We start from the raw sequence: 27,802 nt of genomic DNA, 5'->3' as shown, positions 1-27,802 counted from the left end.
TAACATAAAATAGAAGCATGTGTGCAGTAATAAACTTCCAGGTACTGCATGTTTCTTAATTTCACATAAAGCTTTGAGAGCCAGGCGTAACACAAATTACTTTGTCGTACATTCCATAAATTCGCATTTAAGCATATTAAACTTAAGCTTTACGATGAGATAGCTGGGTATAGAACTTCCAATATTATCACATGATTTAAAAGCACATATTAGAGTAGAAATATCTTCCAGGAAGTTAGCAAATGTAAATGGTGCGATTGACATACAAGTAGAAAGGTGATAGCAGTTTGGCAGAAGTAACCTGCTTGTTTTAAGATCCAGGCGTGGGAAAGAAAGTTTGAAATTTGGCCGTTAGGCCTATGTGAGTAGAACCTGAAGAAAAGGAAATGAGTAAATGAGTAGAGAGAGGAAGCAAGTCAGCACAAGTAGCTTAGAACTAGCTGTGTTAAAACTGAAGCTACTCTTGTGAAAGAAACAAGACCCAGCCTGGATTTCTGGTGTGCTACGTACACAGTATTTCTGCCTTCGCGGTGTTGTAAAAGCTAGGTTCCTCCAGACTCTTTCAGTGTACTCTCCTGGGAGCTTATCAGCAGCATCAACATTTGAATTAGTGGGTTGGGCAATTCTTGCATTTCCTATTCTGTAGCTGCCTTCCTGTGTGGCTGCATGAACTGCTCCACCTATTGACTAGTGGAGGTTTTGATCCTTCCTTTGATTGGTTGTGAGCAGCCTGAATAAAGATGGAGGTTCTTTCCAGTGTGGTTTATTTTTTTTAAATTCATATGGCACATAAACAGATGGAAAAAAAAAACTACAAAGCACAGGGAATGTGCAGCAACAGTACCACTGTGGAAAAGCTGTGCAAGCTTGTTTTTGTCACAATGCAAGTGAAAAAGCCCTCCGCTCAACATGCCTCGCAAAGCATCCTGTCAGCGAGGCTGTGGTCTAGATTCTCTGATCTGGGTGTAGTTTTGTGCAATGTATTGATTGGCTGTGTAGGGTCATCTCATTATTAAAATAGCTCCAGGGGTAGTTTTGTATAGAGGCATGAAAATAGCCTATCATGAGTGCAACTAGAGAACTGGCATTTCAGGTGAAACATGAAGAGGTGCAGGCACTTAAAGGGAAATGGTAAGCCTCATTGAGCAGGGAGTGTGGGGTGACATTGTGGATTGTTGTAACCTTTGGGAAACGCTAAAAAAACTACTTCAACCCACTGACAGCCTTTGGCAATGCTGAAGAGGCAGAGCGATGAGAAAGCAAAGGAAAGGGGCAGCACAGTGACACAGTGGTTAGCACTGCTGCCTCACGATGCCGAGGTCCCAGGTTCGATCCCGGCTCTGGGTCACTGTCCGTGAGGAGTTTGCACATTCTCTCCGCGTTTGCGTGGGTTTCACCCCCACACCCCAAAGATGTGCAGGGTAGGTGGATTGGCCACGTTACATTGCAGCTTAATTGGAAAAAATGAATTGGGCACTCTAAATTTATATATAGAAATAGAGAAAGCAAAGGAAAGCCAATTTTGGAGACACAAAATATTGCCACATGACAAGTGGAGCAGCCCATATCTGACCCTTTGTAAAGTGAAACTGGTGCTGCACGAGGTGGTAGCAAGCAGAGTGGCATTGTTTATGAGCTGAAAGGAAAATAGATTGATGTTCTTCAGTAAAACATTCAATCCAACTTCAGTCCATCATCTGCTGAAACCCTGGTCTTGATCTTCGTCAACCTGAGGTTCAGCTACTCGAATACTTTCATGAATGGCCTTCAACACTTCACAATCTGCAAGTTTCAACTCATCTAAGACTCTGCGCTTATATATTATTCTGTCCCAAATGATCTCCCTGTCCTTACTAACCTATTTTGGCTCTTGTTTCCCCCAGTGCCTCAAATAAAATATTCTCATTCCTCTCTTTAAATCCCTTCCCAGCTTGTCACTTGCTGTCTTTGTAACTGCCTGCCAGTTCTACAACAGCTACTCCACTCAATTCCTTGCTGAAACCCATCTCCCCCTCACCTTTTCTTTAAAATCCACCTCATTGACTAAGCTGTTGTTTATCTTTCCTGGTATTGTCTCTTCTGGAGTCCCGTTCATTTTTTGCCTTTAGCATTTAAGACAGTTTAATATAAATTTTCTGTCTGTTGAAGATTTAAAGAAGATCTCTTTATAGCCTTAAGTGAGGACATTAGACTCTGCTTTGTTAGGGTTATTGTCCATTCATGGTTTTACTTCATAACAAATTGGTTTTAAGAGCGGTTTCAACTGACGGCTAAATTGTTTTGTCGGACAAATTTTTAAATTTCTGGCAGGAACATTTTGTGCCTTTGCTATGATGAGGGAACAACGCAAAATAAAAACAAAAGTGCTGGACATAACCAATAGACCAGGCAGAATCTCTGGAGAGGGAAACAAGAAAGAGAATTTTATGCCCCCAGAGGAAGGGATCACAGGGTGGGGTGGGGTGGGGCAGGCAGGTAAAATTCGGGAGAGCAGGTTTAGATGGACTTCCCAACATGGTCCTGCCGGGACCACTTTCTGATGTGTTTCCCGCCAGAAGGAATTAAGCAAATTTGAATATTGAAAAGGCCCACGAATGCCCATTTTACCAGGCCGTCAGCTCCTGCTGGTATTGCTGAGCTGCCAATCGTTTGATTGTGTTAGCTGACGGCAAACCTGACGGCAGCTCATGGAGAAGCTCCCACTGATAAAATTGAGAAGGACGTTCCGTCATCACCTCACCCCACTCCACGACATTCATCCAGACCTAACTTGAAAGATAAAACTCCTCTTTAACTTTTCAGGGTTGTGAACTTTCTGACAAATGAAAGGTCATTGCTCTGAAAAGTAAACTCGTGTTCCCCTCTCCACAGCTTTGCCAGACTTCCAGCATTCGCAGTATTTTTCTTTTTGCATTGGGGAGTAACATGGCAGTGACTGCATGTTCTGATAATCCTTTTGTGTTGAATTTTAAATGAATTGCTGGTCGATTTTAAATAAAAGGTCCGTGGGTTTTTTGGATCTGCAAGTGCAGAAGATTGCCCGATGGTGTTGAAAGAAATACTAAACTCCTTTGTCACTACTGCAGAGCTATTAGAAAATGATTTGCAGAGCACTGTGAGCAAATTGCTTTCACTGTGCACTTCATAAATCTCCAAAGCAACTAGTTAATTCTTTACAGTGGGATGCTCCGCAGGAGCATTACAACAATTCATGTTACATTTAGTTGGCACACAAAATCTCACCTGCAAAACTCAATTTTTTTTTTCAGTCAGATACATATTTACATCAATTAAAACTTTAAAAATGCTGGACCCTTACCTGAAATAAAGAACAGCGCCAATTAAAATCACAACCGCCAGTGGCACAATTACATATACAGGAATATACGAATCTGAATAAAGTAGAGAAAATCATTTTCAAAAGGAGCACAGATGGATCAAAATTATACACTTAGGCCTGGGTTTTACAGCTCCATTCAGTTCGAAGCAACCAAAATATCCCACCGGTTGGGAGGGGCCATAAAATCCTGGCCCCAGTTTTTAGTCAGTGCAGAAATTGGAAAACGGTCACGACTTTGTGGTTTGAGCTTAATGTGATTGTTTACATGTTTCCAATTGACTGCACGTGTGGTACAAGAATCTTCTGGCACCATCCACATGGCTACTCCTTATGTGTGAGTTCAGACAGTGGATGTTGGCAGGTTATGTGTTTGCAAAGAGCAGCAAAGTTGGCCCTCGTTTTGACCTGTTTACAATTGTATGCACTTCAGCGGAGATCCTCAGATAGCAATCAGAATCAGAAAGTCCCCCTTAACTCCGACCACAACACTCAAGTTTGTGTACATTGAGCTCGTTTACATCATTACTGCTCCTTCCCTGGCTAAGGGTTAATGTAGCTCAGATGAGGGGCTGAATTTGGGTTTGGGTGATTTTCTTCTTGCTACCCCACTTTTTTCCTTGGCAATGGAATTATAACTGGGAGAGAATCACAACAAAGATTTACTTCCAACTTTCTGGCATCTTTATGCTCAATGTGGTTTGGCACGGGGCCTTGAGCCAAGTGATCATTCAAAATAAGCAGGAGCCTTGTACATTTAAACGGGGGTCCTATGATTTGTATTTAAGGTGTCGAGGCCTCGGAACATATTACTCTCCACATAGTAGAACCAAAGTTAAGGGCGACCTAACCTGCGCTCTTGTTGAATGGATTTGGGAATCCAGGGAGAGCAATTAAGAATTCCATCTGTTCCTGGTCCCTCCATAGTGCACCCCCCGCCCCCTACACCATTATTATCACTTGCTCCCCTATCATCTACCTGAAGAGCTGCAAAAAGAAGCTGCACAAAACGAGCATCAGGGAAAAGAGAGCACTCATGGGTTCACGGGTCTGGTGCTGGAGGCCTTAGTGGTAGAGGATGACAGGAGGCGAGGGTTCAGGTTTCTATGGGAGACCAGTAGGCCTCAAAGGCTCACCCTCTGAAGGGAATGAGTGACCAGGGAGGTCCATGCCCAGAATCTGTACCTTAGGACCTGGCAACAGTGCTGCAAGCACTTAAATGATTGATCAAGATTTTGTGAATGCAGCTTCATAGCACATCTTCCTGCCCACCTCAGCACCCTCACTGCTCAATGTGCCAAGCCATCACTCACCCAACCCAAGTGGTTAGCATTCAGGGCTCAGGCCTAACATTCAGATATTTCACTTCACCATCACACAGCTGCCAGTGCTGCCAGCCTCACAGCCAGCTCCTGTTGATTCCACATAATGCCAGCTATTCAGCTGTGGCAGTCACACTACAAATGTAAATGTTGCCACAGTCCCAGAGGATCATTGCGCTACTCTCCACTTTTAGAGCTGACTGGTGGTGATTTAACCTGAGGGTCACCATACCTCAGGTGAGGGACGAGGATGAGAAGGCAGGGCCTTCATGAATAACCTCAGCTGGGATGGGAATTGAATCCGCATCACTAAATACAGGCAACGCAATCAGTCACATTCTTTCAGGACCAGATGGCACACATTAGGAGGGAACAGAGCAAAAGGACTGCTGCATTTGCTAAGCTCTAGGGACGGGATGTTTCATGGTGCTGGCAATGATAGAGTCTGCGTCATTTGGCATTGCTGAGAATGTTCAGTATAATGGTTTGGTGGTGCTTCATGTTCCTTCTGTATTCCACCTCATCCTGATCCCACTTTCTGGCACGTTGAGGAAACTACAGAGACCATCACCATGGACCTCTTCCTTTCCAACCCATCACTTTTTGTCACCCCAACTTCCCTCTCCTGATTTTCTGTTTTTAGACACCCAACCCGCCGCCTGACCAGCCACTGCATCCCAAGAGAAAGATAAAGAGCAGCAGCACAGTAATGATGAGGTTAATTGATCTGATACCCACAGCCAACAGCTCAGTGACAGATGCTGCACATACCTTGGAACTGCTAAAGGGTTGGTATCTGCATCTGATAAGTCACCAAGCCTGTGTGTGCTGCAGGTATGCCAGGGGAAAAGGATAAAACATGTGCCAGCTACAATAGACTTCTTTTAGGAGAAGCCTCATAAGGATACAAACGGAGATATTGGGTAAATTGGCAGACCTAGGGGTGGCATCGTGGCGCAATGGTTAGCCCCGCAACCTCATGGCGCCGAGGATCCGGGTTCGATCCTGGCCCCATGTCACTGTCATTGTGGAGTTTGCACATTCTCCTCGTGTCTGCGTGGTTCTCACCCCCACAACCAAAAGATGTGCAGGTAGGTGAATTGCCTGTTAATTGGAAAAAAAATAGAATTGGCCACTTTAAATTTATTTTTTAAATTGGCAGACCTACCCAACAGCCTTCTGCCACTATCAAGGAGCATCGAGGAGCCTGGTTTCAACTTGGCAGAGGGTATGGCACAAAGCTTTCCCTCTCCGCAGCCTCAGCTCCATCTACCTGTTGTACTACAGACCCAGAGGCAGAGGCAGCTCCGGCACCTGTTGCAGCTTTTGTGTGAACAGATCACCAAATCCTGTGAGGATGCAGCAATACCCTCTGCCAAATACCCTCACTATAACACTTGCAAAAATACAACTCACTTTGTGCACAAATTTTCCAATTACAGATGTTCGTCTCAATCACCTTACTTGCAACTTTATTGGCTCTTTAAATAGGGCACATGTAAAGTTCCCTTTTGCGACTGAATGTGTGATCTTTGGTGAGTGATAAACATAGGGCACAATCTACCAGTCATACTATGCCCGAAAATCAGCACCCCACAGTGCAACATGACCGGTTACTGCCGGTCCCACTCCCGGGATTGACCCGGCTCGCCACGCCTCGTGAGATCTAACACGATCACACGAGATGTCGCAATGTGAAGCCCGCCCATTGTGAGCTGGATCATGTTTTGGCAAATCAGCATATTAGAGCGAGGCATCTAGTCTGAGTTAGGCAGCTCCCTGAGGTAACCAAGGTGTTTGGATCTATCCTCCTCGCCTTGGAGATCTGGGGCAAGCGCCGTTCAGTACTGGTCTCCACAAACAGGGACCAGATGGAACAGCATTCATGGGAGTCTCTCAGGGGACTGGAGGCCCCCAGATGCATGCCCTCTGGGCAGGGTAGCACCCTGGCACTGCCACCTGGGTGCCAGCCTGACACTGCCAAGGTGTCCAGGTGTCAAGCTAGCATCTTTTCCGTGGAGGTGATTGGGCCAGGAGTGCACTGCATGGATGAGACAAGTTGGGGGGCGGGGGGTGGGGGGGGGGGGGGGTGGGGTGGAGAGACCCCCCGCCTCCTTATAGTGAGTTAGGGTTGGGGGAGGTTCAGGGGTCACGTTGAGAGATCTCTCGCTGCACTGAGGAGTTCTGGCGAGTGAAACTCCTCAGTGCAGAAAACGGGGCTGAGTGTGGCCTTGGGTGTACGTTCCCCGCTGAGGCCCCTACCTAACCGGATGGCTCTCAACACTGCAAACACCAGGAAATACATGGCTAAACAAGCTTGCCAATGGACTCTGTTTCCATTTGGTTAGATCAGGTCCATATACATTGAGTGGACCTGTGCAATCCAAAATTGGAATTTGTGCCTCAGACCAGACAACACAGCTGTTTGATGCCACAATCTGATCAGTTGGGAAACATCTGGGGCAGGATTCTCCAGTCCCCAGCCATGTGTTTCTCAGTGGCGAAATGTGGTATGCTGCTTGCTAGTGGTGGGATTCTCTATCCCCGCTGCTATCAATGAGAACACATTGAAGCCACCCCACGATGCTTGGAAACCCATGGGCATGAGTGCACTGCCGGCAGGGCCAGAGAATCCTGCTGCCAGAGAACGGCTGGGGAATTCGGGCCCTGTTGTAAACCCGGCCTCTCTGGCCCAGTGTGGGAAATATTTTTATCACAAAATTTGGAAGTGGTTTTGAAACAAAGTTAAAGGGCGACAGTTTCCCAGAAATCAGAAAAGACCAGCAAAGGCTGGTGGGAATAGCGGTGCTGAAGGTGCCAACAGCAATGGATTGGATTGGATTGGTTTATTGTCACGTGTACCGAGGGACCGGCATTGCATGAAGCATACAGGGTGTAGTGTTAATGAGGTCAGTCCATAAGAGGGTCATTTAGGAGTCTGGTAACAGCGGGGAAAATGCTGTTTTTGAATCTGTTCGTGCGTGTTCTCAGACTTCTGTATCTCCTTCCCGACGGAAGAAGTTGGAAGAGTGAGTAAGCTGGGTGGGAGGGGTCTTTGATTATGCTGCCCGCTTTCCCCAGGCAGCGGAAGGTGGAGACGGAGTCAATGGATGGAAGGCAGGTTTGTGTAATGGACTGGGCTGTGTTCACGACTCTCTGAAGTTTCTTTCGGTCCTGGGCCAAGCAGTTGCCATACCAGGCTGTGATGCAGCCAGATAGGATGCTTTCTATGGTGCAGCTGTAAACGCTGGTAAGGGTTAATGTGGACATGGCAAATTTCCTTAGTTTGCTGAGGAAGTATAGGCACTGTTGTGCTTTCTTGCTGGTAGCGTCGACGTGGGTGGACCAGGACAGATTTTTTGAGATGTGCACCCCGAGGAATTTGAAACTGCTAACCATCTCCACCTCGGCCCCGTTGATGCTGACAGGGGTGTGTATGATACTTTGCTTTCTGAAGTCAATGACCAGCTCTTTAGTTTTGCTGGCATTGAGGGAGAGATTGTTGTCGCTGCACCACTCCACTAGGTTCTCTATCTCCCTCCTGTATTCTGACACGTCGTTATTCGAGATCTGGCCCACTATGGTCATAGCCTCAGCAAACTTGTAGATGGAGTTGGAACCAAATTTTGCCACGCAGTCGTATGTGTACAGGGAGTATAGTAGGGGGCTATGTACGCAGCCTTGTGGGGCCCCGGTATTGAGGACTATTGTGGAGGAGCTGTTGTTATTCATTCTTACTGATTGTGGTCTTGGGTCAGAAAGTCAAGGATCCAGTTGCAGAGTGGGGAGCCAAGTCCTAGGTTTTGAAGCTTTGATATGAGCTTGGCTGGGATTATGGTGTTGAAGGCGGAGCTGTAGTCAATAAATAGGAGTCTGATGTTGGAGTCCTTGCTGTCGAGATCCTCTAGGGATGAATGTAGGGCCAGGGAAATGGCGTCTGCTGTGGGCCGGTTGCGACGGTATGCAAATTGCAGTGGGTTAAGGCGTTCTGGGAGTATGGAGGTGATGCGCTTCATGACCAACCTCTTGAAGCACTTCATTACGACTGACATCAGGGCCACCGGACGGTAATCATTGAGGCACATTGCCTGGTATGATGGTGGTCTTCTTGAGGCAGGTGGGGACCTCGGAGTGGAGTAGGGCAGGTTAAAGATGTCCGCGAACACCTCTGCCAGCAGGTCCGCGCAGGCTCTGAGTGCACAACCAGGGATCCCGTCCGGGCCCATCGCCTTCCGAGGGTTCACTTTCAGGAAAGCTGATGTGACTTTGGAAGCTGTGATGGTGGGTATGGGTGAGCTATGGGCTGCTGGGGCACTCGACAGCGGATTGTTGGTTTCCTGCTCGAACCGAGCATAGAATGCATTGAGTTCATCGGGGAGGGGTGCGCTGCTGCTGGAGATACTGCTCGGCTTCGCTTTGTAGTCCATTATGTTGTTTAATCCTTGCCACAACCGCCGAGAGTCTGTCTGTGACTCTAGCTTGGTTTGATATTCTCTCTTGGCATCTCGTATAGCTTTGCAGAGGTTGTACCTGGATTTCTTGTATAGGTCAGGGTCGTCTGACTTGAATGCCTCAGATCGGTCCTTCAGTAGGGAGTCAATCTCGTGATTGAGCCATGGTTTCCGGTTGGGCAACGTACGTACTGCTTTCTTTGGTACGCAGTCGTCCACACATTTGCTGATGAAGTCTGAGACGGTGGTGGCATACTCATTTAAGTTGGTTGCTGAGTTCTTAAATGTGGACCAGTTCACTGTCTCTAAGCAGTCACGTAAGAGTTCTTCTGTTTCCTCAGACCAGCACTGCACGACCTTCTTAGCTGGATTCTCCTGCTTGAGTTTCTGCTTGTATGCCGGGAGAAGGAGCTCAGTCTTATGGTCTGATTTCCCAAAGTGCAGTCGGGGGATGGAACGGTAGGCGCCCTTGATTTTTGAGTAGCAGTGGTCAAGAGTGTTGTCGCCCCTGGTATGACAGGAGATGTGCTGGTGGAATTTTGTCAGTACACTCTTGAGGTTGGCCTTGTTGAAGTCTCCGGCCACAATGAACAATGCCTCCGGGTGTTCTGTTTCGTAGTTGTTTATAACTGTACAGTTCGTCCAGCGCCTTCCTCACTTCTGCCTGGGGTGGGATGTAGACCGCTGTGATAATGGCTGAAGTGAACTCATGTGGAAGATAGTATGGGCGGCACTTCACAGTCAAGTATTCCAGGTCCGGGGAGCAGTAGGTCGCCATTGGCGCCACATCCAAGCACCAGGAGGAGTTGATGAGGAGGCAAACCCCTCCACCCTTCGCTTTGCCTGATGACGCGGTGCGGTCCTTCCGGTAAATTGAGAAGCCTTCAGGTTGTATGGCACAGTCCGGTGAGGCGGGGGTGAGCCATGTCTCTGTGAAACAGAGCACACAGCAGTCTCTTAATTCCCTCTGAGAGGTAAGTTTAGCGTTAAGTTCATCCAACTTGTTTTCGATCGCTTGGACGTTTGCCAGGAGTATGCTGGGGAGAGGGGTCTTGAAACTGCAGACCGCCACGTTTCCCTTGCTTCCTCGGTTGGCGGCTGCGGCTGGATGGTCCTGGGATCCGATGGGAGAAGTCAGACCTTGTGAAAGGTAGCTGGTTGCATCTGGCGTGTCCAGGGTGCTGACGGGGACCAGGGCGCTGGTTACGTTTCCGGGGTCGCGTCTGGCAGGGTCCCGGGCGCTGGTTGAGGTACTGGCTTTTTCTGACTTCTAGTCTTGGACTTTGTAAGAAAACATCAAGGGGCAGGTCCCATAACATATCGCTGGCAGCTCGGCCCCTGTTTCACCCAGGGGAGTGCCGGGGCAGTGCCCAGCATGACCTCTCCCACCCTGAGCGGAACATTCACCTTTGCTCCCCCCTCAGAATTCTGCTCACCAGGTGCACGCCATCGGAGACCAGTCGAGTTTCATGCTGTTCTGCTCTCACACCCATGTGCCTTGATTTTCTGACAAGAGGGGGATAATTCAGGCATAGGGGTCTGATAATGAATGGTTAATATATTCAAATGATGTTCCCGATATTCAACTTTGGAAAATGGGCCGCATTAGTGAAGGGGGGCAGCGATAATCACACCACGAGTTCACTATGATGTAGAACGCAACTTTGCAATTCTCATGGTGTTTTCTGCTCCCATCGGCAAACTCTCCTGACATGAATGCGAGAGGAAAATTACAGCCAAAGTATTTTGTTATGCTCCTCATGTATGGGAAGATAATGGCTGCTGCCAGTACTGTAACCATCCGAAGTCCAGGATCATTGATGGACTCGGGAACAGGTGAGTAATGGGCGATCACGTGTGGTGTTCATGGGGATGGGAGAAGGAATGGACTGCAGCAAGGAATACTCTCAGTGCCTCCCTTTCCTGATGCCATGGCCTTGATCAGGCACTGTGTCCCTATGAACAAGGGAACCCCACTGTCACGGAAGCCCATTATCAACCCAAAGAAGGTTTTCTTTTTGGGCTCCCTACATGGCGAGTCCTCCGCCCACCGTTAGGCGAATACCAGGCGTGGCAGGATGAAACCCTTAAGTGGGCATTAATTGCCCACTTAAAGGGCCTCAGTCGGCAGTAGAGCAGGAAGACTGTCCAAGGGCCTTACCACCACAGACCTAATCAGGGCAGAGGTAGGAAGGTGGCGGATTTCTCACTTGCCACCCTTCCGCCTCACCAGCACCAAATTCACCATGCCAGAGAAGAATTCAATTCCACCAGGTTATGGAATGTATATGATGCATATAACTTCATGTCTATTGAAAAGGAAATGTAATTCTGATTTACACCACAGAAGGAAATTCTTCATATACACAGCAAATTTAGTTCCTTTAGAAATGCAATTGTGAGATGGAGTGCTCAGATTAGACGATCAGGTTCAGGGTGGGAGTCACAAACTCAACACTGTACAGTTTCACATTCTCGTGTAATTTTGACTGCATGAGTCCTCCAGCATCAGTTGTAACAAATCAAAAGTACAAGAACCTAAGAGCAACCTGAGGATCATTTTGTTTAGCTTGCTGCCCATTGTAAATTAAATTTCTTTTCAACGTTAACATCTTTCAAAAGCTGAATATTTACTTTGTTTTAGTGCAGAGTGCTTTGGCTGCTTCCAGTTCTAGTGAGCAATATTGTCGGGATAAATAGGCCCCATGTCACCACTAAACATCTGCTTGGTAGATAATGAATCTACACGCAAGGACAAGCTAGATCAGCATTCGCAGCTTGCAGCTGTACAGCACCATGGGCCAATTTCAGAAGCAAGCCTCTATCTAGCGCTTGTGTGAGCAAGTTAACATCATTTAAAGCTGCTGGAATATGTCATGGAGGTAGGGGCTGTCAGAACAGCAAGGACACACAGGCAAGTAAATCGTGGTCAGTGGTGGGATCACAGGTCTTGGGAGAGGGAGTGCGGTGAGGGAGGAAAAGACCATTGGCTAGGGGGAGGGAGAGCATTTGGGGGTTGGGGAGTCTGGAGGCTAGGAGTCAGCGGTGACTGGAGTCAGCGGTGACGGCCAGATCCTGGAGGTTGTGGATTGGGTAGCTTAGGGTTGGATGTAGCAGTATTTGCAAGTTAATAACTCACCAATTTTTCTATGTTTTGGACCAGTTTCCCCAAGTAGAGCCAGCTTTGACACTGGCTGCCTTCAGGCAAACTTTGATGTGGTGACCTGAAGCAGGTGTAACATCCCTTCTCTTGCATATGTAAACAGTCTAATATCTCCTTCATGCATATGAAGGGTGACCATTGTTTGTTTTTGCACAATATAGTGTACCAAGAGACTGGATTGCTTATCATTTTTTGACAGATGGTTGCCCTTTGTGTTCTCAAATTAAATTGTGGAAGTGAATAGTAAATGCACTTGTATTGAACAAAATTAGATATGTAACATCCCAGAATATCTTCGACAGAGACTGGCAGTGAAGGTCATTTAACTGTTACCAATTTTGATTTATTCTCCACTAAGCCCTGGGTTTAAATAGTCTGATGATGTGTTGATGGTGAAGTTATTGATAAACTTTAGCACCATGAGGTCTATTTACAAATTCAGTGCAGTGGTCTTTCCATCCATTAACAATACATGGAGTAGCTGCCTTTATTTGTGCTGCAACACTTCTGGGAGCACTTCCTGCAGAAGTAGTGTCAGTGCCTGCACTAATGATGACAAAGATCAAAAGAAGAGACTGGTTTGGTTCCCCAGTGCTTAGTGCTTCCATCCCCACCTCCGCTTCATTCTGCTTCCCCCAACTCTCTCCTGTGGCTACCACCGCTGCTCCACCCCACCATTCCCACTGGTTCCACTTGTTGCCTCCCCCGGTCCCACATACAGCCACCTTGTCGCTGTTTTACCGTACCCTTACAAGCCCCTCCATTCCCTTCCACTCCCTCTCAATGCTCCATTACATCTTCCCATTGCCGTGCACTACTCCCCCCCCCCCGCCGCTCGCTGCTCCCTTTGTAGTTGCTGGCCTTACATCACTCCCTCCTGATGCCATCCCCTTGCACCCTCCCGTGGCCTCGTTTCTCCCCCCTGTTTGGGAAGTGGTGAGGGGCTGTAGTGACCAATAGGTTAGGGGTCACAGGAAGGAGCGGGGAGCAAGTGGAAAAGGGAGCAGCGATAAGCCATGGTGGGCAAGTGATGAGGGGAGCGGGCAGCAGGTGGGGGATCCGAGGTTTGGGAAGAAGATGGCAGGCAGTGAACACACAATTGTGATGCACGGGCACCGGTGGATGGAATGGAAGCCAACCCCGTAATTTCCTTTCCTTGTTCAGCAGTGTCAGGAGCTAGAGTGTAATTAAAATAACACTTCTTCTGGAACTTCTCCAACTCATTCTTGATAAAGACTGTGCCCCTGTAAGAATCTACGTATCCACAGAAAAGCTACAAACAACAGATTTTAATGATCATCACCACTAAACATGGACAACGCAGAAGCCACACTATTTACCTTTCAAGTTAGGTGATTTTGTCGAGTTTGGGGAGGTCGCAAAGTATGAATCTGTTTCATCAGACGTGTTACTCATCATGGCACTGAAAATGCAAAAGTATACATTTATTCAATAAAACAATGTGGACAGAAATGTCAGATTACAGAGATAGTGATAGGTTAAGCAAATGAGCAGAACTGTGCCAAATGGATTTTAATGCAGGCAAATGTGATGTCATCCACTTTGGGCTCAAAAAAGTATAGGACAAGGTATTTTCTAAATGGCAAAAAGCAAGAAGCAGTGGAAGTCCAAAGAGACATGGCGGTCCAAGTATATAAATTATTAACACATCATGAACAGGTATGGAAAATAATCAAAAAGGCTAATTAAATGCTGGCTTTATATCCAGATATAATCCAGGGATAGAATACAAGGGGAAGAAGTCATGCCTGAACTATGCAAAGCCTTCTTCGGCCACACATGAACTTTGAAACGTTCTGGGCACCACACCTTAGAAAGGATACACTGGGGGCAGCACGGTGGCGTAGTGGGTTAGCCCTGCTGCCTCACGGCACCGAAGCCCCAGGTTCGATCCCGGCTCTGGGTCACTGTCCGTGTGGAGTTTTCACATTCTCCTCGTCTTTGCGTGGGTTTCGCCCCCACAACCCAAAGATGTGCAGGCTAGGTGGATTGGCCATGCTAAATTACCCCTTAATTGGAAAAAAATAATTGGGTACTGTGAAGTTATTAAAAAAAAAGAAAGGATACACTGGCCTTGGAGGAAGTGCAGTGTAGATTTAGTAGAATGTCACCTGGACTCTAACGGTTACACTATATATGAGCAGATATTGAACAATCAAAGGTTGGATTCCCAAGAATACAAAGGTCAGTGGGTGATTTGACCAAAGTTTCAAGATTTTAAGGGGAATAGTTGGGGCAGATAGAGAGAAACTCTTTCCGTTCATTGGGGAGTCAAGGATTGGGAGCACAGTCAAAAATATTAGAGCTAGAACTTTCAGGACAGAAATGATGAAGCATTTCCTCACACCAAGGTGATAGAATTTTGGAAGTCTCTTCCACAATTGGCACTTGATGTTAGATCAATTATAAATTTTAAAACTGAAATTGTTAAATTTTTGATAACAAAAATATCAAGGGATATGGGGAAAACTACTATGTGTAGTTAGACCACAGATCAGCCATAATCTCAATGATTGGCGGAACAGCTTCAAATGTGAAATGCTCCTACATTCTCAAGTTTGCATCATTTGCAAATGTAAAAATTTGATCCTTATATCCAAGTATTGGTCATTGATACATAACAAAATGATCTATTGTATGACAAAGCAACCACCAGTTTTAGAATACCAATCTTGTCTGATACTTATGGAACCTTTGACAATATTTAGTGGTTGCATTAACAGTTGTAGTGAGCTCAAGGAAGCTATATAAGCCGAGAATTCAGTTTGCAAATTATGTGCACAAGTCTTAGAATTAGAGCATCCAACACACAAACTTGGTGTCTGATATAGCTGGTGGTGAACTTCTTTTAAATTGGTTTATAAAGTGACTGAAAGTTAGAGGTGCTTGTGCATAAAGCTACTTTCAAACTTGGTTCAGTTCAGTCTCAGAACCTTTTCAGGCCTTGGGTAAGAGCAGAGTGTATTTCCTGATTGGACCAAGCAGGAAACAATCCTTTTGCTTGAATCAGGTAAACAGCACTGCCAGTTCTCCAGGAGATGATACATTGAAGAACAATGCAACTGGTCCAGCCAGTTACTGCTGCTGAAATATGATTGAAGTTGTAAGGCATGCAAGGGAAATGCCAGGAGGAGATGACAAAACTAGTTATATGCTCCTTGAAGCATCCAATGTGATGACGCACAAGACAGATTAAGATCTTCTCCAAGTTACCAGTTACTTGCTTTGCAAGATGGTGCAAATCAGTTGTTCTTACAATGACCCACGAACTTGCCTATCACAGTAAGAAGTCTTGCAACACCAGGTTAAAGTCCAACAGGTTTGTTCTTCATTCACCTGAGGAAGAAGCAGTGCTCCGAAAGCTAGTGATTCGAAACAAACCTGTTGGACTTTAACCTGGTGTTGCAAGACTTTTTACTGTGCTCAACCCAGTCCAACGCCGGCATCACCACATCTTGCCTATCTAAGGAAACTGATGGAGAGAATAATCACTCAGCATCTCCAGCATTACCTTAACAGCATTGACTCCAACAGAGAAATTTCCTGTGTCTTTCAGAGTGCATCCTCCAAATCTTTAACAAGAGAGGGTATATTGTTGATGTTCCTGGTTGTGGAAAAGGCTTTTGACAGAATTTCAGACAATGGGCGACCCTATCCACCATTTCCCAGCTTTCCATTCCCTGTCAGCAAATTACACAGACTGCACATTTTCTGGCAGGGTACCCAATTGTTATTCGAAATAAGGACAAAGAAATTGCTGCCAGATTTTTCCCAATGCCAGTAGTTTCCGAGGCTCTGCTCTTGTTTCTCAGTTATATCAATTAAATTTTTCCGCTCAAACAAAAGATTCTGGCCTCCTCACAGCGTGCGATGGGAACATTTTTCTGCTGGTGATCGTTAAGCACAAGGTGCCAGAAATCAGAGCCAGGCGCATTCAGGAGAAACATTAGAAATTACTTCTTCAAACAAAGGGTGTTAGAAGTACGGAATTCTCCCGCAACAAGCAGTGAACACTAGCTCAATTAATAGATTTAAATCTAAGATTAAGAGTAATGAGGGATAACGAGCCAGGTTGAATGCATAGGGTGCGATTCAAAGTCCACGCTGCGCCTGAAAAGCAGCTTTGCATGTTGCAACGTGGTCGATAAAAACCAGGAGACCCCGCTCCCAGGATCTACCCTGCTCGATCTCGTGAGACGTTGCGACGTTAAATCACGCCCATTGTGGGAGGGATCACTTTTTGGCAAATCTGTATATTAGAGCGAGACAGCTGGTCTGACTCTAATGTGTAGATTCCCAAGGTACCTGAGGCTTTGGGATTCATCCCTTTTGCCTCGGAGACCTCGGGCAAGTACCATTCAGCACAGGTCCCCATTTTAAGGTTCTGGCACCCATCACACGCTGTGAGGGGGCCAGAATCTTTTGTTTGAGCGGGAAACTTTAATTGATATAACTGAGAAACAAGGGTAGACTGGGAGCAGAGCCTCGGAAACTACTGGCATTGGGTAAAATCTGGCAGCAATTTCTTCATCCTTATTTTGAATAACAATTGGGTACCCTGTCAGAAAATGTGCAGTCTGTGTAATTTGCTGATAGGGAATGGAAAGCTGGGAAATGGTGGATATGGTAGCCCACTGTCTGAAATACAGCCATTTAGGGGCAGCACGGTAGCATGGTGGTTAGCATAAATGCTTCACAGCTCCAGGGTCCCAGGTTCAGTTCCCGGCTGGGTCACTGTCTGTGCGGAGTCTGCACGTCCTCCCCGTGTGTGCGTGGGTTTCCTCCCGGTGCTCCGGTTTCCTCCCACAGTCCAAAGATGTGCGGGTTAGGTGGATTGGCCATGCTAAATTGCCCTTAGTGTCCTAAAGAATAAGGTTAATGGGGGGGGGGGGTTGTTGGGTTACTGGTATAGGGTGGATACGTTGACTTGAGTGGGGTGATCATTGCTCGGCACAACATCAAGGGCCGAAGGGTCTGTTCTATGCTGTACTGTTCTATGTTCTATGTTATGGGGACCAGATAGAACGGCACCCATGGGGTCTTCCAGTGGCTCTGAGGCCCCCCCCAACCCCCACCCCCGCTCCATGCCCTTTAGGTAGGGTGATGCCCTGGCACTGCTGGTGCCAGCCTGGTGTCCTGGCAGTGCCACTTAGGTGCCAGCCTAGCACTGCCAAGGTGCCCAAGTGGCATTGCAACAGGTATAGTGGTGCTAGGTTGGCACTGGCAAGGTGCCAAGCTGGCATTTTTTGCATGTACATGATTGGGCCAGGAGTGCCATGCGTGGGTGACCAGGCTGGGGGTGTTGAGGATTGCTTCAGGAGCCTCAGAGATCTGGTGAGTGGAGCTTCCATGTGTACAAAACAGGGCTCTGGGGGGCCCTCCCACAGTGTGCTTGGGCGCGGGGGGGGGGGGGATTGGGGACGGCTTCAGGGGCCTCAGAGTTCCAGCGAGCGGAGCTCCCCAGTGAGCAAAACGGGGCTATATGCAGCCTTGGCGTGCGTTCCCTGCTGAGGCCCCTTATACAATGCAATTTGCGTTGAACAGCCATGTGTTTCTCAGCGCTGCAGGACTTTGTTCCCATTTAGTTAAAGCCCATAGAATTAGGAACTCCCTGAATGAAAGAACAGGTTATAGGGGCTGAAAGCCCCACTGGCCTTCCTTTGTCACTACATCATGATATGTACCATTAACAGCAAGGAAAGAGGACACAGAGGCAGTACCCACCACCAAGAGAACTGAGAGAGGGGCAGTGGGGCCATTAACAGTGAGAGGGGCAAGAACAAAGAACAATACAGCACAGGAACAGGTCCTTCAGCCCTTGAAGTCTGCACCGATCACGTGTCCTGTCTAGACCAATTTCCTGTATCCTTCTATGACCATCTGTTCATGTTGCTATCCAGATAAGTCTTAAAGGTCGCTAATGTATTTGCCTCAACCACCAGTGCATTCCAGGCCACCACCACTCTCTGTGTAGTAAACTTCCCCCGCACAACTCCACTGAACCTTTCCCCCCTCACGCTGAACCTGTGCCCCCTTGTAATTATCATTTCCGCCCTGGGAAAAAGCCTCCAACTGTTCACCCCATCAATACCCCTAATAATTTTATAAACTTCTACCAGGTCGCCCTCAGCCTCTCTCTAGGGAGAACAATCCCAGTTTATTCAATATCTCCACACCGTCCTTCATATCTATCCTTATCTATCCTTCATACCAGGAAACATCCTGGTGAACCTTTCCTGTATTCTCTCCAAAGCCCCCACGTCCTTCTGGTAGTGCGGTGACCAGAATTGGACACAGTGGGCGGGATTCTCCGACCCCCTACATGGGGGCGGCATGAATCCAGCCCCCAGCGGCCGCCGAATTCTCCGGTACGGGAGATTCAGCGGGGGCGAGAATCGTGCCGCGCCAGTTGGCGGCCGCACACAGCGGCACCCTCCGGCACCCTCCCCAGCGATTCTCCGGCCCGCGGTGGGCCGAAGTCCCGCTGGTTCTTTGCCAGTCCCGCCGGCATAAATTAGACTAGGTCCCTTACCAGCAGGACCTGGCGGCGCGGGCGGGCTCTGGGGTCCGGGGGGGGGAGCCCGTGGGACGATCTGGCCCCGGGGGGTGCCCCCACGGTGGCCCGGCCCACAGGGCCCACCGATCTGCGGGCAGGCCTGTGCCGTGGGGGCACTCTTTTTCTACGCGTCAGCCGTGTCAGCCTCCGCGATAGCTGACACGTACGTGAACCCTCCCTACGCATGCACGGGGATAACGTCAGCAGCTGCTGACGCTCCTGCGCATGCGCGGACCCGCGCCGGCCGGCGGAGTCCCTTCAGCCCCGGCTGGCGTGACGCCAAAGGCCTTCCCTGCTGGCCGGCGGGGTGCAAACCTCTCCGGCGCCAGCCTAGCCCCTGAAGGTGCGGAGGATTCCGCACCTTTGGGGCGGCCCGACACCGGAGTGGTTCACGCCACTCCGTCCCGCCGGGACCCCCCGCCCCGCCGGGTACGGGAGAATCCCGCCCCGTATTCCAAATGTGGCCTAATCAATGTTCTCTATAATTGTAACATAATTTTTGAACTTTTATACCTAATACCCCGTTCTATGAAGGCAAGCATGCTATGTGCTCTCCTTACCACCATTTCCTCCTATGCTGCCACTTTTAAGGATCTGTGGACCTGCACGCCCAGATCTCTCTGTGTCTCTATGCTCCTGATGGTTCTGACATTTATTTTATAGCTCCCACCTGAATTGGATCAACCAAAATGCATCACCTCGCATTTGTCTAGGTTAAACTCCATCTGGCCAATGGCAGTAGGGCCATTAACAGTGAGAGAGGAGCATTGAAGCCATTAACTGGGAGAGAGGAGCAGTGGTGCCTTTAACAAAGAGAGAGGAGCAGTGGTGCCAGTAACAGTGAGAGAGGAGCAGTGGGGTCATTAACAGTGAGAGAAGAGCTAAGTGACTATTAACAGCGAGAGAGCAGCTACACGGCTATTAACAGCGAGAGAGGAACTAAGTGGCTATTAACAGCGAGAGAGGAGTTACATGGCTATTAACAGCGAGAGAGGAACTAAGTGGCTATTAACAGCGAGAGAGGAGTTACATGGCTATTAACAGCGAGAGAGGAACTAAGTGGCTGTTAACAGCGAGAGAGGAGTTACGTGGCTATTAACAGCGAGAGAGGGGCACACTATCATGGGCAATTCATCTAACCTGTACATCAAGGACTGTGGGAGGAAATCAGAGCATCCGGAGCACATGGGGTGAATGTACACATTCTACACAGACAGTGACTCAGGGAGGAATTGAACCCGAGTGCCTGGCGCTATGACGCAGCATTGTAACCACTGTGCACCGTGCTGTCATGGACAATCCCAAAGGCAACAGACCAGAACGACATACTGCTATCGTTAAAGGGAGCTTAGGCATTTCAACATTGGCTTTGCACCCAAAATAAGACCTAGCAGGCAGAGGAAGGTCAGCTCAAGGAACAGGGTAGCGGATACACCTTCTTCCAGAAAGGTAAAACAGAAGTCGATCGCCACCTCCATGGATTGGCTGCACCATTAAAAATGAACTAGTTGGCTATCTCAGAGACTCTCCATGCAGGATAAACCAACGCCTCATGACCTTCCAGAGCTCAGCTTAGACCAGAACATGTGCCCCAACACTGCAAGCTTCAGACGAATCCAAAGAGGAATTTTACTCCAGCCTCAAACAATCCTTGGCCCGAATCCCAACAGATGACAAACTGATTCCCTTGGTGACTTCAACACCAGAGTGGGAAAGGACACAGACCTCTGGGGAAGTTTAATTGGCAGAGAAGGGGTAGGAAATTCCAACTCCAACGGTATCCTTCTGCTGACAAAATGTCGAAAACACTGCTTTGTCATAACCAACGCTGTTCTGTCAGCGAGACAAGTACAAGGCTTCATGGCAACACCCTTGCTCCAAGTACTGGCATTTACCTGCCTGACATCATAGTCCGAGTGAGGAATCGCAAGGACGTGCGTATCACCTGTACCATGACAAGAGCAGACGACTGTTGGATAGATCACCGTCAAATCCGTTCTATGATCAACATAGCCCCAAAGCAGTAACAGAAATAATGATGCAGGACAAACAGCTCCTCAAAGTGACGCACTCAAAGACCCTGATAAGAAAGGTCTATCCACCTCACTGCCAACCTGACGACTCTCGATGACCCAGAGACAGTGTTCACAACGCTTGGTCTGCCCTCAAGGCCTCCACAATCAGAGCCTGTGAAGAGACACTTCGTCACTCAACTAGGTGACACCAAGATTGCTTTGATGAGAACGCCAGGAGATCCAGAAGCTGATAAGCTGCAGGCGCATGGCTTTTCCGAACCTGAAACAGCAACCCAACTCAAGAGCAGCTCTGCAGACAGGTGAAGGCTGAGATCCAGCAAAAAACCTGCAACCTGCCGGACAGATTGTGGATGGTGAATGCACAGGAGATCCAGCAGTCAGCCAACTACCATGGCACACAACTTTTTTTTAGTTCCTAAGCACCCAAGGCCCCACCCCACTGCTGGCTGAGAACGGAGAGGTGTTCATCAAGAACAGAGAGGTAGTCAGTGTCTGCTAGAAGGATCACTTTGAACACCCCTTTAAGGGACTGTCTTTAATGTGGGTGTCCTCAATTCCATCTCGCAACATGCGACCCTCCACCATCTCAGCAAAATCCCAACCCAGCACGAGGTAGAAAAGGCCATCTGACAGCTAAAGAACAACAAAGCATCAGGGGCAGGTGGAATCTTCACCGAAACATGAAAACATGGTGGAAAAACACCACTGGTGCAAATACATGACCTCATTTCCCTACAGTGCAGAAGGTGGCCATTCAGACAATTGAGTCTGCACCGACCATCCAAAAGAGCACCCTAAACTAGGCCCACTACCCCACCCTATCCCTGTAACACCACCTAGCCTTTGAACACTAAGGGGCAATTTAGCATGGCCAATCTACCTAACCTTCACATCTTTGGACGGTGGGAACCTATGCAGCCACAGGGAGAACATGCAAACTTCACACATACAGTGACCCAGTCAAAGTCAGAATTGAACCTGGGTCCCAGGTGCTGTGAGGCAGCAGTGCTAACCACTGTGCCACCATGCTGGCAATCTCAGAGCCCCTGTAATCTTGACCATCTTCAAGGAAGGTGACAAGTCCGACTGCAGTAGTGACTACCGATCACAGGGAACACCATCACAAGAATCCTCCTTCACCGCCTCATATCTGTGGCTGAAGAACTCCTCCCAGATTCGCAATGTAGATTCTACACACGAAGGGTCACAACGGACATGATCTTCACCGCACGGTAACTACAAGAGAAAGGCAGGTAACAGCACCAACCCTTGTACATGGCCTTCTTTGACCTCACAAAGGCCTTCAGTACCATTAACCATGAGGGATTATGGAGTGTCCTCCTCCCTTTCAGCAGCCTCCAGAAGTTTGTCACCATCCTCTGCTTGCTCCACGATGACATATAAGCCATTGTCCTGACCAATGGAACCACCACGGACCTAATTCACGTTCAGCACTGCCTCCACAAAGTCCTGCAAACCCATTGACAGGATAGGTGCACCAGCATGTGTTCTGACTGAGGCCAACATCCCCAGCATCGAAGTATTGACCACGTTCGATTAGTTGGGCAGGCCACATCATCTGTATGCCTGACGCGGGACTAACAAAACAAGCAATTTTTCTTGGAGCTTCAAAACGGCAAGTGAACCCCGTACGGCAGTAGAAACGCTGCAAGACCACCTTCAAAGCCTCCTTGACAAAAAGCAACATTCCCATTGACACCTGGGAATACCTGGCCCAAGATCGTATGAAGTGGAGGAAAAGCATCTGGGAAGGAGTTGGGCACCTCGAGTGTCATCGCCGAGAGAAAGCTGAAGTCAAGTGTTTACAGCAAAAGGAACACATGGAAACCCGTCACCCCACCCACCTGCTCCTCCAACCACTGTCTGTCCCACCCGCGACCTGTAGAGACTGTAATAATAATCGCTTCCTGTCACAAGTAGGCTTCAATGAAGTTACTGTGAAAAGATCCTAGTCGCCACATTCCGCCGCCTGTTTGAGGAGGCCGGTACCAGAATTGAACCCGCGCTGCTGCCTTGTTCTGCATTACAAGCCAGCTGTTTAGCCCACTGTGCTAAACCACTGTAGGTCACGCATTGGACTCCTCAGTCACCTGAGAACTCATTTATATTGTGGAAGCAAGTCATCCTCAACTCTGAGTGACTACCTAAAGAAGAAGAAGGAAATAAGAGCAGAAAAATGCCCAAGATGCTGGGCTGACCTCAAGGAATGAGAGCTTTTCTGTCTAAGGGATTTTCACATTTTCATTTTTTGTGGCTGGACAGTCTCATTTTTTTATGCAGGAGGATTCTTGCATCTTTATGTTGGACATCTTCATTTTGTGTCTGTGGGGAAAGGGATGAAAAAGAGAGCTTGGACTTTTATAAGCCTTTAACACCTTCAGTTTAGTTCAAAGCATTTTCTCTGGTTTCCCACTTGCTATTACGACTCACCTCTTTGCATTGTCATTTACAGTCCACGCACTAGGTTTGCCGGGCATACCCAATAGAACATCCTTATGTTATGACACTCCCTGAACCATAGACAATTACAATCCAATTATCATTCCATATCTAATAATAGTATTTGTACATTTTAAGTGTCATAATGCACATGACCAGAGATGAGAAGCTAATTCTCATTAGGTCAGACTGTAGGATGCTCAGAAATATTCCACATACTTTTCAACAGTATAAAATAAGTTTCAAAGAAATCAAACCGGCCAAATATCTAATAAATGACATTTCTCTTCAAATAAATTCATCACGCTGGAACTAAAAATAATTGTAAGCAAGGGGCAGCATTTTCCTTCTGCGACAGGAGATAGAAGTAGGAACGGTTTGTGGGGGAAACAGTCAATGGCCCTGATTTTCATGAGCACACCCTTTTAATTGACCTGGAATGAGGTCCAGCAACCAATTAGCAATGTGGTGGCGGGAATAGAGGTGGGGCCATGCAATTTAAATAGGCAATGGCAACCATTACAGTGGCTGTCTCTTCCTTACTTCAGTTTAAGTGTTGAAGATTGTAGAATCCCTCAGGGGAGCCACAAGTCTGGAACACCGGGCAGGGCAGTTTCTCGATTCTCGCAGCTGTGAAAGAGAAGAGGGAGGTCCTCTTTGCGGAGGCCAAAATACTGGGAAGGATTCGCAATCCATTTACTGCAGCTAAATTCTCCGGTCCCACTGCCGTGAATAGGAGATTTGGCTGTGCTAAATTCTCCGTCCTCACTAGCAACGGTAGTGGGGCAGACTCGCAATGGAGAATCCCAGCCTGCATGTTTTCAAGAAGGAGTTGAAGAACAAAGAACAATACAGCACAGGAACATGCCTTTTGGCCCTCCAAGCCTGTACCGGTCATGATACCGCCCTTGGCTAAAAGCCTCAGCACTTCCTAATGCTGTATCTCTCTACACCCATCCTATTCATGTAGTTGTCAAGATGCCTTTTGAACGACGTTAATGTATCTGCTTCCACAACCTTCCCTGGCAATGCATTCCAGGCACTCACCACCCTCTGTGTGAAAGACCTGCCTCGAATATCTCCTCTAAACTTTGCCCCACTGACCTTAAACCTATTTCCCCTAATGACTGACCCCTCCAGCCTGTGAAAGAGTGCTTGCCCATCCACTCTATCCATGCCCCTCATAATCTTGCAGACCTCTATCACCCCTCAACCTCCGTTGTTCTAATGAAATCAGTCCGGGTTTATTTAGCCTCTCCACATAGCTGACACCCTCCGGACCAGGCAACATCCTGGTAAATCTCCTCTGTACCCTCTCCAAAGCCTCCACATCCTTCTGGTAGTGTGGCGACCAGAATTGTGCACAATATTCCAAGTGCGGCCTTACCAACATTCCACACAACTGTAGCATGACTTCCCAGATTTTATACTCAATGCCCCGTCCAATGAGGGCAAGCACTCATGTGCTGTCTTGATTACCTTGTCCACTTGTGTTGCCACTTTCAAAGATCTGTGGACCTGTATGCCCAGATCTCTCTGACTTTCTATACTCCTAAGAGTTTTGCACTGTATATTTCTGCTCTATGTTAGATCTACCAAAATGCATTACCTCACTTTGTCAGATTGAAGTCCATTTGCCATTTCTCTGCCCAAGTCTCCAACCTATCTATATACTGCTGTATCCTCTGACAATCCTCAACACTATCTGCCACTCCACCATCCTTGGTGTCATCCGTGAACTTACTCATCAATAATATATAGCTCTTGGGGTGAAAGGGATATGGGGGGAAAGCGGGAACAGGTTACCTAGTTGGATGATCAGCCATGATCACAATGAATGGCGGAGCAGGTTGTTTCTACAGGTAAAGGTAAAGTTACTATTTCCCAGATGACCATAGGCTGCTTTCCCCTTTGAGGGGGAGAGTTGACTAGAGATGATTTAACCTGAGGATCACTACACCTCAGTCGAGGGGCAAGGTTGGGAAGGCGGGGCCTTCATGAATAACCTCAGCCGTTACAGGAATTGAACTCGCGCTGCTGGCCTTGCTGTGCATCAGAAAACAGCTGCCTGACCAAATGAGCTAAACCGGCTATATTTATATCCAGTCAGCAAAAACTGGATCTAGTCCAGGGAGAGGTTTGATGCCCGGGATTTGTTCTGACAAGGTGAGTGCAACCATCAACCCTCTGGACTGGCAATTGGATACTACGCCTCCAATGGACACACCAGCTGAGGAGCCTCAAAGTGAATGCTGCTCCTGACCATGGGAGTGTGTCCAGGTCACCCTGATTCCTCGCCAACAATGCTCTGAGTTATAATGATGCTGAGGAGTTACCAGCTTCTAAGGTGTAGGAGCGGCTGTCAATAGCCATAAAAGCCAGCATGCCTTATCACATTCTCTCTTTGTCCTTGCAGGAGAAACAGGTTCACACTGCCTTTGAGAGCGTCCTACATACACATTCTTACCGCTATGGAGAAGGGAGCCATGGACATCACCTGGCTCATGTCATGCACCAGGAGGAAGTGGAACAAGGAACATGGGCCTCTGTGAAGGAGGCGGAGATTAGAGTGTAAAATGTTTCATTCAAGAGTTGTATTGCACCCCACCCTATCTGGCAGCATTTTGTGCACTTAGTTACTTTTGGAAGCCTCAGCACTTTGGAGCTTCTGCTCTCCAAGGCTGGTTCTCATGATCTCTTCTTGTGCGTTCCATAGGTGCAGACATCGAGGTAATGAGACCCTCACCATCACCGGTCCAGGCAGAGTAAGATCGGAGCTCAGCAGAGGGACCATCAAGCCTTAAAGTGTATCCTCTACCAGCCCAGATCCAGTCACCTTGGTAGGACCTCACATGTGGTTGTTAAGATGGCACAGGATGATAAGCACATCAACAGCGAGCAGGTCCATAAGAGGAGGGAGAAAGTGTGGAGCAGAGTTCAGCTGAAACAAGTCTGAATTATATGATGCCTGATGGTGGCAACACCCTGGCAAGACATTGAGCTCAGCGTTGGGCCCCGCCAACCTTCCTGTGCAGGCCCTTGGTCTTCTGCATCTTCCACCTCCTGTTCCATGTCATGATTCTCCTCTTACTCGAAAGAACTGTATGCTTCCAGAGTTTCACCGTCCTCAAGTTCCACACTTTTCTGGAGACCCATGCTATGGGGCATACAGCAGACCACCACAACAATGAGACCCTTGCAGTAATGTACTGCAGGGCACCACCTGACTGGTCCAGGCACTGGAACCAGGGCCGGGATTCTCCAAACTCCCTGCTAAGTGTTGACGCCGATGTAAACACCTCTTGGCCCAGCAATTCAGTGGCCCACAGGGGGCTAGCATGGCGTTAGAGTGCTCCACGCAGCTCCGGCGCTGATATGCGGCCCTGCACTGAGGGCGTGGGCCCACGCATTCACGGCAGCAGTTTCCGCGCCGGCGCATGCGCTCGCCGGCCGTTTCAGTGCCAGCGCTGCACAACATGGCGTAGCGACACAGCAGGCTTGTGCGGAAGAAGGTAGGCCACCCCAGATCACGCACACCTGCCGATCGGTGGACCTGATCGCGGGCCTGGCTGTCCTGGAGGCTTCCCCGGAGTCTGATCTCCCCAACCCCCCACCAGGACGGCCACCACGGCCGCAGGTCCGAGCTCCCGCCGGGTGGTACTATATGTGACCCAGGCCAGCAGAACTCGGCCGGTCGACCGCGGAGAATCGCCATGGGGGCCTCTTTCAACGGACCCCGATTGGCGCTGCGTCGACCGGTCGCCGGAGAATCGCGTCCCTGTATCGGAGCGGCATGGCGGGAATTTACGGCATCAACGCCAATTCTCCGACCCGGCTCGGTCTCTGAGAATCCCAGCCCACATCTTTTGCAGATTTCTGGCTCAAGGTTGTTCCAATGAGCAGATAGCTTTGATTCTATCATCTATGGGTCTCTTGCTCTTCTAAAACCATAGTCATCTCTTCAATGGGTATTCTTTTCCCCTACAATCCATTAATGGGCTTTGGGGTTTGGAGTGAAGAGCTGTGACAGCCTTGACTGCTGGAGGATGAAACAGTTATGACAGCTGCCAGGAAAGTAAGTGTACATATGGAGGAAGCTTATGCGGCTGCTGAATAGCTAAATGTAAAGGGAGTGGAAGCTTTTCATGTTGATAGATCTCATTGACAATCGCTGGATGACCTGGTGGCCGCTTGGTGCAATCTATGATGCCCAGCACCTGGGAACATCTAGCGATGGCAGCAAAACCCAATACCCTCAGTGCCCGCAAGGCCCTATCTGTCTGACTTTCTGTCACAAACAGGGCATCAGTGACCTCTATCCCCCTCAATGGCGAGCCCGCATTTACGACATGTCACTGAAACCTGCTGCTGATCATGTGAAGGAGCCAAAAGTGAAGAGGTTCAAAGCCACATGACTTTGATGGTTATTGGCAGGGCATGGCAAGCAGTTCTGACA

The 27,802-nt window shown here is 48.3% G+C and overlaps 1 protein-coding gene across 10 annotated transcripts in view; it reads right to left on the bottom strand.

Annotated features, from left to right (window-relative positions):
• The window catches only part of ptprea (protein tyrosine phosphatase receptor type Ea), a 355,232-nt gene that overhangs the window by 59,624 nt on the left and 267,806 nt on the right, over nt 1-27,802 (bottom strand). For 6 of the 10 annotated variants that reach the window (XR_005463710.1, XM_038821516.1, XM_038821517.1 and 3 more), the window contains 2 exons: nt 13,614-13,696; nt 3,320-3,392 (listed from right to left, as the gene is read on the bottom strand). Coding sequence is in view for 5 of the 10 variants with exons in the window: in XM_038821514.1 (XP_038677442.1) it covers nt 3,320-3,392; nt 13,614-13,696 (156 nt within the window). In the remaining 5 variants the exon portion in view is untranslated. Of the gene's footprint in view, nt 1-266; nt 482-510; nt 727-3,319; nt 3,393-13,613; nt 13,697-27,802 lie in introns of those variants that run through there. The other 4 variants (XM_038821522.1, XM_038821520.1, XM_038821523.1 and 1 more) reach the window with 3 other exon arrangements.

This window comes from Scyliorhinus canicula, chromosome 16 (assembly GCF_902713615.1).
Source record: "Scyliorhinus canicula chromosome 16, sScyCan1.1, whole genome shotgun sequence".
Taxonomy (NCBI): Eukaryota; Metazoa; Chordata; class Chondrichthyes; order Carcharhiniformes; family Scyliorhinidae; genus Scyliorhinus; species Scyliorhinus canicula.
The sequence above is the reverse complement of the archived record's forward strand: the minus strand, read 5'-3'. Positions and strand labels throughout refer to the sequence as shown.